General features: G+C 41.8%; 1 protein-coding gene and 1 long non-coding RNA gene across 11 annotated transcripts in view; one reads left to right on the top strand and one right to left on the bottom strand.

The window, feature by feature from the left end:
• The window catches only part of CUNH5orf63 (chromosome unknown C5orf63 homolog), a 42,027-nt gene that overhangs the window by 13,682 nt on the left and 10,281 nt on the right, over window positions 1–18,064 (top strand). For 2 of the 5 annotated variants that reach the window (XM_040444364.1, XM_040444363.1), the window contains exons 3-6: window positions 996–1,116; window positions 5,393–5,449; window positions 10,772–10,863; window positions 12,314–12,527. In XM_040444364.1, coding sequence (XP_040300298.1) covers window positions 1,003–1,116; window positions 5,393–5,449; window positions 10,772–10,863; window positions 12,314–12,527 — 477 coding nt within the window. In that variant the 5' untranslated portion in view covers window positions 996–1,002. Of the gene's footprint in view, window positions 1–995; window positions 1,117–5,392; window positions 5,450–6,596; window positions 7,207–10,771; window positions 10,864–12,313; window positions 12,528–18,064 lie in introns of those variants that run through there. The other 3 variants (XM_040444365.1, XM_040444367.1, XM_040444366.1) reach the window with 3 other exon arrangements.
• LOC121010642 (uncharacterized) overlaps window positions 1–18,064 on the bottom strand; it is a 178,873-nt gene that overhangs the window by 156,749 nt on the left and 4,060 nt on the right. The window lies entirely within an intron of this gene.

Raw genomic sequence — 18,064 nt, 5'->3', positions numbered from 1 at the left:
TGGCTGCAGCGTGCCAAGATAAGGAAGGGAAGGTGAGGTGAAGTTGGAGAGAAAGAGTAAAGCAAAGTTAAAAAATGGATATCCCAGGAATGAATTCATCTTGAGAATATTGATTAATGATAAGTCAACAGTGCATATGTGTTTTAAAAGTGAAATTACCATATTTGTAGTTTTAAGGACAAAGCTGGAGGCTCAGTAGAATAACTAGGAATAAGTAGGCTGTCTTATGTCGAGAAAAGTAGCAAGATGGGGGAGCTTCAAAGCCTAGTGTTTGACATGCTGCTATTACCAAGCTGTTCGTATTGGAGTATCTCCAGTAGTAACACCAGTACATTTGTGTATGTTTTAAAAAACGATGGCAATCTCCTTTTAAAATACTGAAGGAGTTGAGTAGATCTTTGTTTCTGACAAGTCAACTCGATCCAATTCTCCCCTATAGTTCCTCTTACTACTGTTCTGTGTTTCCCCATCTTTGGCAGCAGGCGGTGGGGGAGGGGGATATGGATATCCTAAAAAACAGCCTTAACCTTCATCTGGGGATTTGTGCTGCTTAATTACTGTTTCCTTTACCATGAAGGTGGCTGTGTGTCATTGAAAGCTTGCCAATAAGATAAGCTATCTCTGCAAATAAAAACCATCTCAGGAAACCTCCACATTTTAGGGAATCAGGATGCTGGCACAATCTGCAGGTGAAATTTAATTTTGTATTCAAATGAACAAACCCATGCAGTTTGCTTGCAGAAACCAAGTGATTAGGCACACAGCTCATCCATAAATATGGATATTTTCCCATTCTAAGTTCTGTTTTGTTTGGAATACACTGAATGTTGAGGCACTGTGGAGACTTGCCAAACATCTGGGCCTCTCTGACACTCCTGGACTCCAAGAAGTTCTCAAGTCTTTAAATTCCATCAGAGGCTTGCAGCTTACTGTTCATATTATAAACAGCAAAATCTAGGGCACATAAGTTTACTGGTCTATTTTTCTTTTGGCAGAGTTAAGATGCTCTGGTTTCAAGGAAATAGCATGCAACTTGCCAAATACTCCTTTCGACTCCTCTTGAGAAATCGTTCTGCCTCTAAGACTGTTCTGCCTGTGCTGACCTTATTTACAAAGGTACAGAGTGAAAAAGTAAAATTACTACTTCAAAAATAAAAAGTATTAGAATGTTGGATGAAGAGAATTGTACATTGAAGAAAGGGGGAAAAAGTTGACGGAAAAGCAGTGGAACAAACTTTCCTCAGACCTGCTCCTCCAGTTTTCAGATCCACTTAGAACAGTACTACTCTCTTTTCTTTTAATGTTTGAGCGAGAGAAAGCATGTGTGCGTGAGCAGGGGAGAGGCAGAGGGAGACAGAGAGAGACGGAGAACCCCAAGTAGGCGCCACACTGTCAGCATACTCTCTTTTCTACCCAGATACCTCAATGTCTCACCATTTTCAGGGAGTAAACTAATATAGTTAATAGTCATTTGATCCCTATGTCAGAAGAAAGAACTATCAGAATAGATGATGTTTATAAATATATCACTAAGAAATACAGTTAATTCTTTTCATTTGTGGTAGCTATGTTCTATGAAGTCACCACAAACACTGAACTAGTGAACACCAAACCGTTCCTCCCAGGGGAAATCCAAGGTTTGATTCCTGTGAGTTTCTGGTCACAACATTTTTGTCAACTGATCAATACATAACCTTGTTTGATGTATGTTTCTATTTAAAGACACTTTATTTAGTATATATTGTTGATTCATCAACGTCAAATTCATGGCCAACAGCACCACATCTCATGCCTGAACAAAGTTTATATAACACAATATTTTCTCTGTAAGGCACATCACAGCTTTCATGTGTTTAGAAACACTAGAAAGCACTTCAGCAGTGTGCGGGGACCATTCTAGGTGGCAAAATCAACAAAAAGTACAAACATGCAAAAAGCATGGCCGTCAGTAGATCATGAAAAGGACACTTGTTGACAGTAGGAGACCTGAAACAATAAGGTGGACCACTGTTTTGTTTGACCTCAGCTGGGAATGGACACTTTTGAGTGACTCAGATTTTTCACTTCTCTGTGCAAGTCCTCAAATATTTTTGAACGACCACAGAAGCACCACAAATAAGTTTCAATGATAAGCAACTTTGCAAATATTAAAGCTACAAATAACAAGGATTGACTGTACTTGTTTTCTAATCCCTAACACTAGTTTGAAGCCACCACTGTTTAAAATTTTTAAGAGCTTTTTCCCCCTGAAGTTTATAATACAAACATTGCTGAATTTCCTTTTGCTAGTTAACATTTCTTTGTGTGATCCATAATCAAAGAAAGAAATAAGTACAGGGTAATGGACTTAACTTTAGTGAATAATAGTCCTGATTCAAGCAAAAAAGCTCTCTTGTTTATTAGGTTTTTCAGATTTCAGGCATTTTAGCAACCTGAAAATATTTGATGGCTGTCTAATAGTAAAGTTTAAGTCATTTTTTAAAATTGAATTTCTTGTTGAGGCTATAGTTTATAATTCTCTTTATATCCATAAGTATATAATGCATTGTTGGAAATTATGGAATAAAAATATTTCATCATCTGTGTCTATATATGCATATGAGAATTAACCACAAAAATAAAATATTCCCTTAAGGCTAATGGTGCTCATTCGGCCTAACAATTCTGCATTATTTGTCAGTATGAACAAAAGACAAGTTAGCCAAAAACATTTGCAAAAAAAAAAAAAAAAGAAAAAAACCACACTAATTTTCCATTTAGCTTAAAATTTGTAATGAATCCTTGATTCAGGTCATTAGGCATATAATTGGCCAATTAGATTGGCCATATGGCATATATTGGCCATAAGATTGGCCAATCCCTGAGTCATTCATAGGGAAGAAGGATAGGATGTGTTGATGGACTCAGCCTAAGTCAACAGGGAAGAGGGACAAGATGTGCTGATGGACTCAGCCTAAGTCAGTCGGGGAGAGGGAGAGGATGTGCTGATGGACTCAGCCTAAGTGAACTGTTCCACCCTTCTTGTTCAGGGATGACGTCAGCAACTGCTGAGAGCGGGTTCTGTGAGGCAAAAGCACAGAATTCCTGCTACCAGAAAGGGGAATGGGATGGCCAACCCAACAAATGTCCACTGTATTTCAGGGACAGAGTAAATAAGTGCTCTTTTGGTGTCACGGAAAGTCCTAGATAAGGATGTTTGAATGGTCCAGACCATTGGTCTTTTTCTGTTCATAGGCCTCTTTAAAATTTGATGAACCTCTCCTTACAAAAATACATATACACATGATAACTTGCTCAGATTTTCATATTTACAAAAACAGAAAACATGATCAAGGTTCTATGGAGTTTTTTATTATAAAAGCAAAATGTTGGTATATTTGGTCCTTCTGTAGTTTAGCTTGTTCCTGTTTTGCTTCTGCTTTTAAAATCCTTGGTTGGGGGGCACCTGGGTGGCTAAGTTGAGTGTCCAAATTCAGCTCAAGTCTTCATCTCATGGTTCATGAGTTCAAGCCCCACCTCGGGCTGTATGCTGACAGTGTGAAGCCGGCTGGGGATTCTCTGTCTCTCTCCCTTTCTCTCTGCCCCTCCCCAACTCTCATGCTCTCTCTCTCTTGCTCTCTCAAAATAAATAAGTAAACTTTAAAAATAAATAAATAAAATCCTCTGTTGGGGGTGCCTGGGTGACTCAGTTGATTAAGCATCTGAATCTTGATTTCAGTTCAGGTCATGGTCTCATGGTTTGTGGGATCAAGCACCACATCGGGCTCTGCGTTTACAGCACAGAGCTTGCTTGGAATTCTCTCTCCCCCTCTCTCTCTGCCCCTCCCATGTTCACGTGAGCTTGTACACTCTCTCGCTCTTTCTCAAAATAAATAATAAAAAAATATGTTGACTTTTTGTAACTTTCTCAGAAAATTTCACATGATTATCTTGAAACATAACAGACTATCCATAATCTGTTTATTGATGATGCTCATAATAAATGATGAGCCTAATTCTCTGAAGCAGGAAGTCAGGGCCAGAAAGACCCTTCTGAAGAAAAACTGCCTTTTGAGGATCTGGGTCCTTATTTTGAAACAAGCTGGGAGTTAAGCTGGAGGAGGGGCCTTTCTTTTATATAACAGCTCACCTCTTCCTGTCATGTTAAAAAGCAGGTTTTATATAAGCATCAGTAACGTTGAGTCTATTTTCAGCTCGTGCAAGAGAACCTATAGCTAGTCGCTGTTCATAGAGTCTCGGGCTGAGAAGATTTTAAAATCTGCCAGAGATCCATAGCACTCTAAACAGATTTCTCTACTAGGTGGTTAAAGAATACAAACAACAACAGGCACTAAAAGTTGCTTGCTCCTATAGTGGAGAATTAACCTGGGAAATTTATTACTGATGCTTGTAATGAGAAAAAAGGAAAACCATTGAAGAGTTGGTACAGTCATGATCTAAAGTAAATAGAGATTTCTCCCTTTTTGAAGGTGGGGCAATCACTATCTAACTCCATCTCAGTGAGTTTATTCCTGTGGACTGATGAGGAAAATCAGGCAGGCAAAGCTCAGCGCCTCCAAAACCAGACTCTCAGCTATTATGGTCATGTTAGCCAGGCCAGAAAAGTGCTCCTGACATAGGAAGGACAAAGCCCTTGGACCAGAGTCAATGAAAGATAATCTTCCCCAATATGAATTAGATAAAGCCAGTAACAAAAAATATAAGCATTTAAATTATGGTGTGTTTGGGGCGCCTGGGTGGCTCAGTCGGTTAAGTGGCCGACTTCGGCCCAGGTCATAATCTCGCGGTCCGTGAGTTCGAGCCCCGCGTCGGGCTCCGTGCTGACAGCTCAGAGCCTGGAGCCTGTTTCGGATTCTGTGTCTCCCTCTCTCTGACCCTCCCCCGTTCATGCTTTGTCTCTCTCTCTGTCTCAAAAATAAATAAACGCTAAAAAAAAAAAAAAAAAAATTAAAAAAAAATAAATTATGGTGTGTTTGTGTATGTATCTATGTTTATACATATACTAAATCTAGATGCTTAATTTGTTACACATGTTACACGTTACACATGTATGTGTATGTATATGTGATATGTACATATTAATGTACACACACATACATGTGTAACAAATGTAAGCATCTAAATTTAGTATATATGTGTATACATTTATGTATAGGTAGATTTATTAATTGTAAAAAATCAAAACTACTAAAAAGTGCTGACAGCCCGTTTACCGTGAAACTCTAGCTATTTATAGGATTCTATGGCAATGTTTTGCTTTGGAAATAAAACAGTATAACTAACCTGGTGAAAAAACAAATCCTTTAAAATAAGCATAATCTGCTTCTTGTGGTTTTTGTTGGGCTACATGTCATTCCTTGGATTTAATGGCTTTATTTTTTCCTTCCTGTAGGATCCATGCCCCCTTTGTGATGAAGCCAAGGAAGTGCTGGAGGCTTATAAAAACAGGGTAACACCAGTTTCCCCCTCCGCTATCTGCAAGTAGAGCATTCCTATCCAACCTTCATATGCCGAAGTGGTCAGAAGCAAAGGAGCATTTAACGTTAATTTATGTAGAAAAAATTTTTGGCATTCCCAGACCCAAAAAATAACCTCTCTCAGGCTTTCCCGATACTTCAGGACACATCTTGCTAAAGGATGCACAGAATAAACCGAGGTAAAGCACAGATGCTCACAGACACAGTTCAAAGCTCTCGGGGCTGGATGCTGGATGCTGCCGTAGGTTTGCGGGGAAGGAGCTTGGCGGCACCACTCTCGCTGCTCACGGTGCGCCGTGACTCTAGAATGGCCAAACGCTGAGCACTTTTTTCACCTTTCACCTTTTTTCATGAAAGCAAAAATCCCTTTCCGATTTTTTTTTTTTCAGGTAGCAAAACAGGTACTAATGTAGGTCTTTCATAACAGCCAAGTGGCCTGATGCAAACTTTCAAAAAGCTGGGGAAACCTGCCTACCAGAGTGGCTTTATGTACATGGAATGGAGAGCGTAGGTAGTACAGAGTGTTTGCCTGGATCCTTTCTTTAGGAAGAAATTAAATGATTTTTCATTTAAATTTTCTTTCTATTCTTCAGAGAGAGATTTCAGTGCTAATTTCCACAAAACTCATTACCCCGAAGTGTTTTTCTCTGAGCAGTGCTGGTTTTCTTACTCTGACTCTTAATATGAATCAAAGCTAACTAGCAGGTGCCATATTGATGCTTTCTTTAAACTTTTGTCCGCATTCCTTTTACCTTACTCTGTCATTTCCATCGAGGTGTTTTCCTGCAGCAAACCATGACACCTTTCCCGTTCTCACATGCAAAGCACATCTGTCTTGATTCTCAGCCTCCCGGTCGGGACGTATTTTATTTCACTGGAAATGGAGTAGTGACCTGACGCTGAATGTAAACAGGTGTGGCAGAAAAATGGCAAAACAGAGAGTTAAGGAATATAATGAAATCAATCAAGTTGTGGAAATCAGGGACATGACATCACTTGGGACCTCAGACCACAGCAAACCCCTCCACATGAGAGCAAGTCTGGGCATCAGGTTGGCACTGTGGCTGTTGTATCATTCCGTGGTCTCCAAAATTCAGAGCTTTAGTCTGTCTCTTTCAGTTTATTTTACAGGAGGTGGACATCACACTTCCAGAAAACTCCGCTTGGTATCAAAGGTATAAATTTGACATCCCCGTCTTTCATTTGAATGGCCAGTTTCTGATGATGCATCGAGTAGACATCTCAAAACTTGAAAAGCAGCTCCAGAAACTTGAGCAGCAAGGTTTATGATCCTCCACCCTCTCTGTCCAGATGGCATTTTCCTGAGGACATGACCGTGGCCTTTCACACACCCTACAGACGTTCTAGACCAGGTGGTGCCCAATAAATGGTGACATTACTTTTCCAATTGGTGGCTGTACCGATGTGGGAATGGTTTACCTGTGGGCATTTTATAAAATAAGAGGAGTGTATTGGCAGCGAGAGGATGATGGAGGGTGGGAGAGGTCTGTTTGTTTTATTTATTCTTCCTTTTTGTATTAATATGGAAGCATTTCACATGCACACTGGATGGTACAGTTTATAGGAAGAAGGCTCTGCATCCCTGCTGCTGCCCTAAGGGCTTAACTTTTTAATGAAAGAATAAATGCTCTTCTACTCAGTAGATAAAGTGAAATGTGAATTGTTAATAACTGTGCACAGTCAATAAAGGGATGTTTTAACAAATACATCTGCATGAAGCCTGTTTCAGTGGGATTTAATAATACCTGTTTAAAATTAGAATTCATTTTTTGGGGGATAGAAGAGAGTAATTATCCTAGTGAAAAAGACTTCATTTGAGAAAAACAAAAGAAGGATTTAAACCTCCAAAATGTATATAAGAATCTCAACATGCTTTACACGTAGTCAGTGAATTGATTCATAATATTTGAGGGCTGCCTTGGATAGTTATTCACTCGTCATCAATTGAGTTAATTCAAATTGTAAAACAGTATCAGGTTTTAATATCTTGGAGGAAATTCACTTCTGGACATAACTGGATAGCTATGTCATCTAAAGACAATATTCTTCACCATTTAGGTAAAGTATTAAAAATGTGGTTGTGTACCCTGGCTTATATTTAGGCAGGTTCGACCAATAAAGCAATGGCTTCGCTTTAAAACAAAATTGCCTTTTTCTCTTAAAATCACGTCACTGTAATTTCATCTATAATGAAATTCTTTTGTGAACTATTTTAATGAATTTGGATATTGTGAGTCACTTGGCTAGATGTTAATTTGAACAGTATGATTTAGTCTCAGAAATTCTAGAATATCAGAGCTGGCCAACTTTATACATGGTCTAGTCCCACCCCTTCATTTCATACACAATGAGAAATCTGACATTCAGAGAGTTTCAGGGACTTAGCCTAAGGTAACGTAGCCAGTCAGCTGTTGGACCAGGTCTTGCTACCCACCCTGAATTTCCAGTGCTACCTGGGCTCACTGTAGGGACCTCCTTGTATTATGTCACATACAACATCCTCGATGATTCTGTACTCAACACAGATTTGGAAGCAACTTAAAAAGCCTTCCAAAGTGACAAGAGGGAAAAAAAAAAAAAAACCATTACAATTGAATAGCACTGTTTATAATTTACAAATTTCTGGGACACATCTTATTTGATATTATTTGTTGAGCCCTGTGGCAGGCAATATTCTAGGATGACCCCAGCAAACCCTCACCCTCGTATAATTCCTTCCCCCTTTGAGTGTGGATGGAACTCACTGAATATGATGAAATATCACTGCTGTGTTTATGTTACATCATATGGCAAAACGAAGATCATCCTGGTTGGGCCTGATCTCATCAGGTGAGCCCTCTTAAAGCAGAGTTCCCTCTGGCTGGTTGCAGAAGAAATCCGAGATGTGCTCCAGCTGGCCTAAGCATCAGTGTTGTGAACTGCCTAGTGGGGCCACATAGCAAGAAACTGTGGGTGGCTGCTAGGAGCCGAGAGTAGTTATTGGTCAACAGCTGGCAGGAAAATGGGGACATCAGTCCTACAGCTTCGAGAAATGAATTCTGTCAACAATCAGTGAGCCTAGAAGAGGATCCTGAGCTCCATATGAGAACCGGAGCCTTGCATAACACCTTGATTTCAGCTGAGACTGTGATGAGAGAATCCAGCCACATCATGCACATACTTCTGACCTGCAGAAACTGAGATAATATGGGTGCCTGGGTGGCTCAGTCAGTTAAGTGTCCTATTTCCCCTTAGGTCATGATCTCATTGATCGTGAGTTCCAGCCCTGCATTGGGCTCTGCACCGAAAAGTGAAGAGCCTGCCTGGGATTCTCTCATTCTCTCTCTCTCTCTCTCTCTCTCTCTCTCTCTCTCTCTCTCTCTCTCTCCTCTCTCTGCCCATCCCCCACTTTCTCTCAATCTCTCTCAAAAATAAATAAACTTAAGAAAAAAAAAGAATCTGAGATAAACGTGTGTTGTTTCAAGCTACTAAGTTCATGGTCAATTGTTGCACAGCTATAGAGATCTAAGAGAAGTCCCTACAACACTGAAGCACGATGGCAGGTGGTAGGAGGACAATAATGAATGAGTCTATGTCTTAGACCATCACTGTCTCCTGGGGAGCAGGGAGAGGCAAGTTAATAAAGCAGTGATGGCTAGAACTGAGACATGTATAAAATGGCAAGGCGGCCAGATGGGGAATGTAGCAAGAAATCTTCACAGAAAATTAGACTAGGATTTGATGGTTGAATAGGAGCAATAGAGTGGGGCTGGGAATAAGGAGCATGTTCCATTTGAAGGAACAGCATGTGGAAAATAAGAATATGCAAGGGCATGGCATGTTTAGAAAGTTGCAGGTGGTTTTGTGTGGCTGGAGTAAAGAACATGCAGCCAAACAGATTTGGGGTCTACACTGCGAGGGACCTCAGGTAATGTGGTTTTTCCCCCTTGTAACCATGTCCTCCTTTACTTCTTGCCCTCGTCCACAGTAAGCCCTTTGGGTTCAGGATCCTTCAGGGGTATCTGGCCTCTCTATCCCATCCTCCTTGGTCCTTATAGTCCTCAAGCATGCTAAGCTCAGCAACCCTGTGGGACATTCACATCTTTAAGGCCAATGGGGAAGGGGGCCATAGGTAAGACGGCCCATTTGTGTGGCTGCAGACATCCTGAGAGCTATGTGTCCTCTGTGTCCTAGGGTTGCTGATCCTTCTCCTGGGTCACCAGTGAGAGAAGTTCCGAGAGTTTAGAGTCTGCTGAGCTAAAAGAGAATCCATGGCCTGGCCAGAGACCCTGGGAGTTTGTTCTTTCGGAGCACTTCCTGCCTAAGTATAAGCATGTGGTTGTAGGTGTACAGGAAGTGCAGAGGCTTCATCCAAACAACACATTTATGACATTAGATTTTCAAACAAGTAGGGGCACCTGGGTGGCTCAATTGGTTAAGCATCTGACTCTTGATTTCAGATCGGGTCATGATCTCACAGTTGGTGAGATCAAGCCCTACATCTGGCTTTTTGCTGACAGCAAGGAGCCTGCTTGGGATTCTCTCTCTACCTCTCTGTCAAAATAAATAAAAAACATCAATAAAAAAAAAAAGAATTTCAAACAAGTAAATAAAAACCCGTATACTTTCAGGGTGTTAAAGTGTTGGCTGACGCACCATGAAAACAGTAGATGTTACATTCCAAAGGAGTTACTGCATCACATAAACACTGCTGGAGACTGACAAGACAGGATATCTGGAGGATTTTTGTTTTTCTTTTTTAAGTAAAGGGTTCTTTCACTTCTCACTAAAGTAAAAGGTTGCGGTCACCTAATGTCAAGAGAAAGGGACGTGCGGGGGACTCGTCAGAAAGCCTGATGTGTGTCCCAAGGTAGTAGGGAGAAAGAACGCAGCGGTCTAACGCCCTGCTGGCAAGTCACGTGAGAGACGAACTGGCAAGCCGCTCCGATTGCAGAGTGTAGACCTGCCATCGCTCTGAGCTTCCCCAGAAGAATAGATCAGATGTGGGCCCAATGTGAGAGAGGGCAGGCTGGGGGGGCCTCAGGAGAGAAGCAGGGATAGAATCCTAGGCTCCTTGGGGCTGAGGAAGCAAGCAGCTATTGAGATGGAGAGTGCATTTGCCGAAATCAAGGGAACTGCAGGTGAAACATCTCCCAAAACCCCGCAAAGGCCCCTGTGAAATGTCTACTGTAAATGTCTACCAGGCCTGGGAGGCTGGAAGCCAGCTCACAGCTTCACCACTCAGTGACAACACTCCTGCCCCTGACCACGTTTTCTGCCTTTCCCCATCCCAGTTCTACAAGAACCAGAGCTTCCAGGAGCAAGGAAAGAAGGCCTTCCCCTTCCACAGCTTCCCACCAGCACATGGCTTCACACTACCCTGCAGGTAAGACAACTTTAAAGCAAGTTCTAACTTTTGATTTTTGACATAGCAACAGACACATTAATCACAGTTTAAAGTGGACACGGTGGGGCACCTGGGTGGCTCAGGTGGTTGAGCAGCTGAGTGTCCAACTTCAGCTTAGGTGGTGAACTCGTGAGTTCGTGAGTTCGAGAGTTCGAGCCCTACACTGGGCTCACGGCTGTCAGCCTGTCAGCAGGGAGCCCTCTTCGGATCTTCTGTCCCTTTCTCTCTGCTCCTCCCCAACTTGCGCTCTCCCAAAAATAAGTAAATATTTAAAACAATAAAAATAAAAATAAAGTGACCACAGGACTTTCTGCTGGCTGAGAATACTTGGAAGAATCCTGACACTTACTAGAGTTTTTATTTTTTATCCTGAACAGAGTAAGAAATCCCACCACTGAATACATTTTATAAGGATAGCGGGAGACATAAATAAAGATGCTCTCTGATTGTATTCCACATTCAGAGTATTGATTACATGTGCCTAATGTTGTTTTTTTACCTATAGATATTCTGTCAATCTACTTATTAATTCACATTTGAGACAGGAATGTGGTCATGTGACTAAGAATCCCGGAGGGCTTTAGTAAACCCTCTGTTCCACTAGCTGAAAAATAGAAAGGTAGATATCTAGAAACACAGCATCTAATAGGTAGTTTGATTATCCCCCTGTTGATAAGTATTAGACAATGTTCAGTAATTATTATAGTTGTTTTCATACTTTTCCTTTCTGAAATTATGTTTGCAGGCATCAATTTGTTTTTACATAAAGACTAATTTTGACTCAAGAAGCTCATCATAATATTCTCCCACTTCCAAAGTAAATACCAATATAAACTTTTTTTTTCCTAAGCTAATGCTTTAAAAAGGAGTGGGGGGCACCTGGATGGCTCAGTCAGTTAGGCATCTAACTTCAGCTTAAGTCATGATCCCACGGTTTGTGAGTTCAAGCACTGCACTGGGCTCTGTACTGACAGCATGGAGCCTGCCTGGGATTCTCTCTCTGCCTCTCTCTCTCTCTCTCTCTCACTTTCTCTCTCACTTTCTCTCTCAAAATAAACAAACATTTAAACAATAAAATGAAATAAAAAGGAGTGGAATAAACAATTGCTGCTCTTGGTTACAGTGTTGCTTTCTCCAGATGTCTCATACAACATTAAAAGGGCTTACTGGAAAACATCCTTTTGGCCAATTTATTGCAGGAAGCAGGGGCTCACTCAGACTAGCGTTGTTCTGTTTGTTGATAATAATGCAGCAACTCATGGAAATCTGACAACAAGAATCACAGTGGGGCCGGGCTGCAGGAAATAGTCTTGGAGAGCCAAAGAAACGGAGGCAGCACCATTGACATGGTGCCTCAGCCTCTTTCTTTCCCCTCCTGACTCACCAGCTCCCCTCCTTACTCACAGTATCTGCTTTCTCATCACTGCAGCTTGCCCGTGCCCATCATTTCTGCTGATCCTTGTGTTCAGCAATACAGGGGTCTGAGTCTCCAGCTTCGTTATTCTGAAATCCCAAAAGAGGGATTTTACTCAGCTTGTTATTTACTAGCAGCCACCCAAGTCGTGTCGGCTGGCTGGGACTATCGCCGAAGCCACCCTTGGATCACGTGCCTATCCTTGATCCGGTCAGCTCGGGGAGCCAAGGTGAGGTGGTGAGCAAATCAGTCACTGCCCACTCAGCAGAGACTGAAAGGATGACTGGTAATGATCGATCACGCAGCAGGTTTGAGAGCATGTCACTCCATCATATTCAAGAGAAGTCAAGAGGAACAGTTTCTAAGTTGATTTATGTCCTACTCATGGGAGTAATGAGGACTTGAACCAGGGCAACGGGAGTTAGACAGAAAGAGGTATCAAGACGCATTTCAGAGAGAGGTTGACAAATCTTCATGACTGACTGGAGAGGTGTGGGGGAGAGAGAGTAGAAGACAGCATGAAGTCTGAGATGACCGCCAGCCTTCTTGCTGTGGCTACTGGGTAAATCCTAGCACTTACTTTTCTTTGAGACAGAGAGCATAAAAGGAAGGGAGGTTAGTTTTTGGTTGTGCTTGGTGGATGGGAAAGGTGGGACAAGGTGAATTTGCCATGCCTGTGGGATATCCAGTAAAGATTAAAGTTGGAAGTTCAAATCAGAGGTTTGGGCTGGAGGTGCAGATCCGAGAGTCCCCATAATATGGCCGGAACTGCATCCATCGAGCACGGGCAGAGAAAAGTGAGCTAGGACTAAGCCCAGGGAAATACCAAACTTGACCATATGGACAGAGGAAAAACCAGGAGAAGAAAAAGAGAATAAGAGGAGTGGGGAAAGGTCATCTAATTTGTATGCTTTGCTGCCTTTGATTATATGATAATACCATGCGCTATTCTATGCAGTGAGGACAGGGCAGCAGACGGACAGCCAAGGGTCCTACTCAGGGGCTTGCATTCTAAAGGGAGAGATAAGCAACAAAGTTATCACATCGATGGAGAAGAGCCATTTCTTGACAGTCAGAAAAGGGAATTTTCCCCAGACTAGGTGACAGTATCTAATGTCAAAAGAGCTAGGATGAGGAATTAAAAGAAGACGACACTGGACTTGAAAATTAGTATGTCAGTGCTGTGTTAGACTGAATAACGCGCCCCCCCCCCCCAACAAAGGTATCCAGGCCCTAATTCCCTAGAACCTATGAATGTTACCTTATATACAAAGGGTCTTTGCAGATGCCATTAAGTTAAGGATCTTAAGATAGGGAAGCTATCCTGGATTATGCAGGTGGGTCCTAAATCTAACCACGAGTGTCCCTGCAAGAGGGAGACAGAGCTACTACAGAAGATGAAGTATGAGATATGACAACAGAAGCGAGAGGCTGGGATGATACAAGAAAGGGTCATGAGCCAAGGAACCCAAGTGGCCTCCAGAAGCTAGAAAAGACAAACAGATTCTCCCCTAGAGCCTTCAGAAGGAACATGTGTTGCCAACATCTTGACTTCAGCCCAGTGAAAGTGATTTAGGGCTTCTTCTGCCCTATGGAACTATAAAAGAATAAACTTCTTTGTTCTACACCACCAAGTTTGTGGTAATTTGTTGCAGCAGCAATAAGAAACTAATACAAATGATGAGTCAATCTTATTAAGAGAAATTGTGGTAGGGAAAAGGAAGAAGATATAACCTGAAAGAAATTTGCAGTAGGATGGGAAGTGGAAGGTGCAGAAAAGGCTGTAGAGTGTCTATCTTTCAGGAAGTTTTCAAACATATTTTGTTTAAAGAGGACAATTAAGAGAACAAAAAGCATCAGAAGAGCTGAAGAGTTGATTAACCGATTAGCTCAATACTCGAAAATGGCAAGCCATCTGTGAAAGTACCATAACTTTTAGCTTATCTTAGAAGAGCTAAGCATTTAGGCAGTAGTTTGAGGCTTCGAGAGTGTCTTTGATACTGGAGAGTAGACCATGGCAACCCATCCCCATCCACAGACGCACATACCAGACCCAGGGCTCTTGTTCACCACAGAGACCAAAATATTTTGACACTGGGACCCAGAGTCCTGCACCGGGCACAGATCTTCTATCTCTCTATTAAACAGGAATCCATGAACAGTGAGGCACAGCCAACAGACAATGGTCTCATCTAGCTGGTCTTTCATTTAGACGCTGATGTTCAGCATTTTACCTCCCCTCTCACGTTCAAAAAGAATGACCACCAAAGCCAAAGTCCTTTGGAGTTACGAAGGATAGAAGGAATAAAGCTTCAGGAGAAGGGAGAAACATTAAAATCACACAAAACATGGAGAAGAAAAGCTCATAGGAGCAGCACCAGCCAAAAGATTGGACACAATAGGAAGAATCCAGCCAAAGACCCACACTGAGTGGCAAAGGCATCCTTTCTTCATGCCAAAATGTTATATTTGAACTATTCCTGATGGAAAGCTTTCACCCTTAGAAATAAGGTAGGGCTAATATTAATTGAAGCTTTTCTTAATAATTTGGAAACAATAAGAAAGAGAGAGGATACAAGTTAAAGGAAACTTCAGGCTATGGCCTCATTGTGCTACTCACAATTCAACAACACAATCCAACTCCGCTGGGAAACCCTGATAGGCTTTACTGCAGCACTGTATTGCACAGAAGACCCCCAGCAATGATCCCAAGTCGTCTTTTTTCTTTTTTTTAAGGTTAATTATTTATTTGGGGGGGGGGGGTGCAAAGATACAGGGAGAGAGAGAATCCCAAGCAGGCTCCTCACTGTCATCTGCATAGAGCCCAATATGGGGTACAATCCCACAAACCGTGATATCGTGACCTGAGCCAGCTGAGAAACTCCCTTATTCCTCGGCCAGGCAACTGAGGCAGTGTCATATGTTTTTTTGTTAGGAATGTAATGCTAAGAAGTGAAAACGGGCATCTATTCATGACCTGGTAAAAAAGAGCTGTTAGAAGTTGGGAAGGAACTGCCAGAGGAGCTAAGTTTCAGGATTTAACTCCACCTCCCCCTATGTTCTCTTTGTAAAGTTATCCCAAAGTAAGGCCAGCATCACTCTTTTAAGGTTGAAGGAGATTCAGACATTCAGAAATCAGACTGTGGGATTTATTCCCATTGTGATTGCTGACTTCTAGTATCAGCCTTTTGTTCTGCATGACAGCTCTCATCTTGCAAACTAGCAAGATTCTTAAATTTGGCAAGGATCCTGCTCTGTGAAGTATTTTCAAGTTAGAGTTTTTAGCAATGTCACATTTCTCTAAGCCCTTAATAAAGAAAAGGTTGCAAGGGCAAAAGAAGCAATGGAGTTCTCACCTACTAGCATAAAACAACTTCCCAGCTGGCAGGTGCAACATGTCCAGGGTGATCACAGTCTTTGAGTTACCAAAGGATTTTATCTTTTTCTTTAAACCTCTCTACTCTACCAAGTAACTATAATAGCTAAAACATAATTATCTATTTCCCCCTTTTGCTCGATTCATTTAAAATGGTATTTTCTAGAGACGCCTGGGTGGCTCAGTGTGTTAAGTGCCCGACTTTGGCTCAGGTCATGATCTCGTGATTCATGAGTTCGAGCCCCGCGTTGGGCTCTGTGCTGACAGCTCAGAGCCTGGAACCCATTTCGGATTCTGTGTCTCCTGCTCTCTGCCCCTCCCCTGCTCACTCTCTGTCTCTCTCTCCCTCAAAAATAAACAAACATTAAAAAAAAATTTTAAATAAAATGGTATTTTCTATTTGTATATGTGTGATTACATAAAAATGCAATTATTACATTTCTTGATATGTTCTATAACCTATACACCAAGTGAGACCCAAGAATGCTTTCAAGAGAAATAAAGGATACTGCTGTCATTCTCCATACATTTTCCAGGAGTAAGTAAGAGTAGAACAGATAATTACAAATATGGAAGAAGCAGCATCACTTTGCCAATGGTGCAGAGAGCCTACAATAATGTGCAATTCCCTACTTAGACTTTTTCGTTATGCTGAGCATTGAAACAAAGATAATGATTGGGAGGAGAAAAGGGAAAGGAGGAAACTGAAACACTGAATGTAAGGAGTTCATTTAAATGGAGATGTCGCCTCACCCTAAGGGGGCAAGCAAGAGTCTGATAATCCCACGGGCACCCTGTTGTCATTTTTTTTTTTTTAAACCATGGATTTGGGATCCTTATAAATGTTCCTTATTGTTGTGAAGGCAAGAATGGTTTCTCCTGCTCACAAAACATGATCACTTTCTATTGGTATTTTTTAGTGTTCTGACTGGTTTTGCCTATCTGGAAAAGATACATCTTCAACCATTGGAAATAAATCTTTTTCTTCTCTGCCAAGTCCGTAATATGATCCTTTTCTATCACTGACAGCACCATCAGATAAGTAGACATGCCTTGCTTGGTTAGAAGTATGCTGAGATTTTTAGCAGAGCAAGAATATAGTTAGAGACCCAGATTAAGACAGGTTCAGCACACTTTAAAAATTTTCGGTTCTGTACTGGAGGTATCCTCTTGAGCCCCAGTTTGACTATGGGACTCATTCAGGGCTGACATCCTTCCAAATCAGGTGTCTCAGGAAATGGAGAGAGGAGGGCTTTAAGACGGGCTGCAGCAAGTGAAGTTTAGATGAGACTAGATGCGTGCAGCGTTTTGGTCTCTTGAGATTCTCAGGGTCTTCTCCACCCCCTCAAACTAAAGATGAGTTTCCACCAGAATGAACTGGGGAGGAGGAGGCAAATCTGAAGATGAGCAAACCATAGTGCCATTCAGAGGCATCAGAAACTAAAGCCTGAGGGGCGTCTGGGTGGCTCAATTGGTTAAGCAGCCGACTCTTGATGTCAGCTCAGTCCATGATCTCATGGTTCGTAAGTTCAAGCCCCACGTTGGGCTCTGTGCTCACAGTGCAGAGCCTGCTTCAGATCATCTGTCTTCCTCTCTCTCTGCCCCTCCTGCACTCACACTCCTTCTCTCTCTCAAAAATAAATAAATGTAAAAAAAAAAAAAAAGGAAAGAAACTAAAGTCCAAGATTCTGCAATAGCACAGATTTTTTTTTTCTTATTCCCTTTCATCACTTGTGAGTAAAATGTAGAACCGGAGAAGGGGAATAACAGTTACACTACCTAGAGTTGTATGGCATTTTCTATTTTTCCCCAACTTTTATTTTTTTAAACTGTTTTATTTTATTCTTTCAGCAATCTGTGATATAAATAGAGCCAGTATTATTATCTTTATTTCTGAGATGAGAACAGTGAGGCCCAGAAAGGGGAAGTGACCTCCATCAAATCATGCAGTGACTCAAAGACGGCCCAAGGAATAATACCCAGTTCTGCTCTCATTTAATCCAAAACATTTACCCTACTGGCTTTAAACGTCCCTTTCCTCCTTCGTTTTTGGTGGCGGTTCTCTTTTGAAACGATCCCTCGCCAACTGTAGACTGAAGACGGATCCATGTTCAGAGTTGCAGACAACTGTTGTTTAAAGGCCCCCCAAGGGGCCTGTTTCCATTGCTTACCTGCAAAGCCCATGTTTGAACCTGTGACGGAAGTCCCTTAGAGGCATCTGTTGGGATTGCTCCCACCCGAGACGGCTGTAATTAGCTCTGCTAACAACTGTGATTGAACAGGGTTTGTTGTAGTCATTGTTCACTGACAGGCACAGAAAAGAGCCAGATCTCAGCAAGTGGTGTTCTAAATGGTGTTTCCTGCTTGGTTAAACTCACATACGGCACTTG

The sequence above is a fragment of the Herpailurus yagouaroundi genome, unplaced genomic scaffold (assembly GCF_014898765.1).
Source record: "Herpailurus yagouaroundi ecotype Mexico unplaced genomic scaffold, PumYag 192, whole genome shotgun sequence".
In the NCBI taxonomy this organism is placed as follows: Eukaryota; Metazoa; Chordata; class Mammalia; order Carnivora; family Felidae; genus Herpailurus; species Herpailurus yagouaroundi.
Note: the sequence above shows the minus strand (reverse complement) of the source record. Positions and strands in the feature narration are given on the sequence as shown.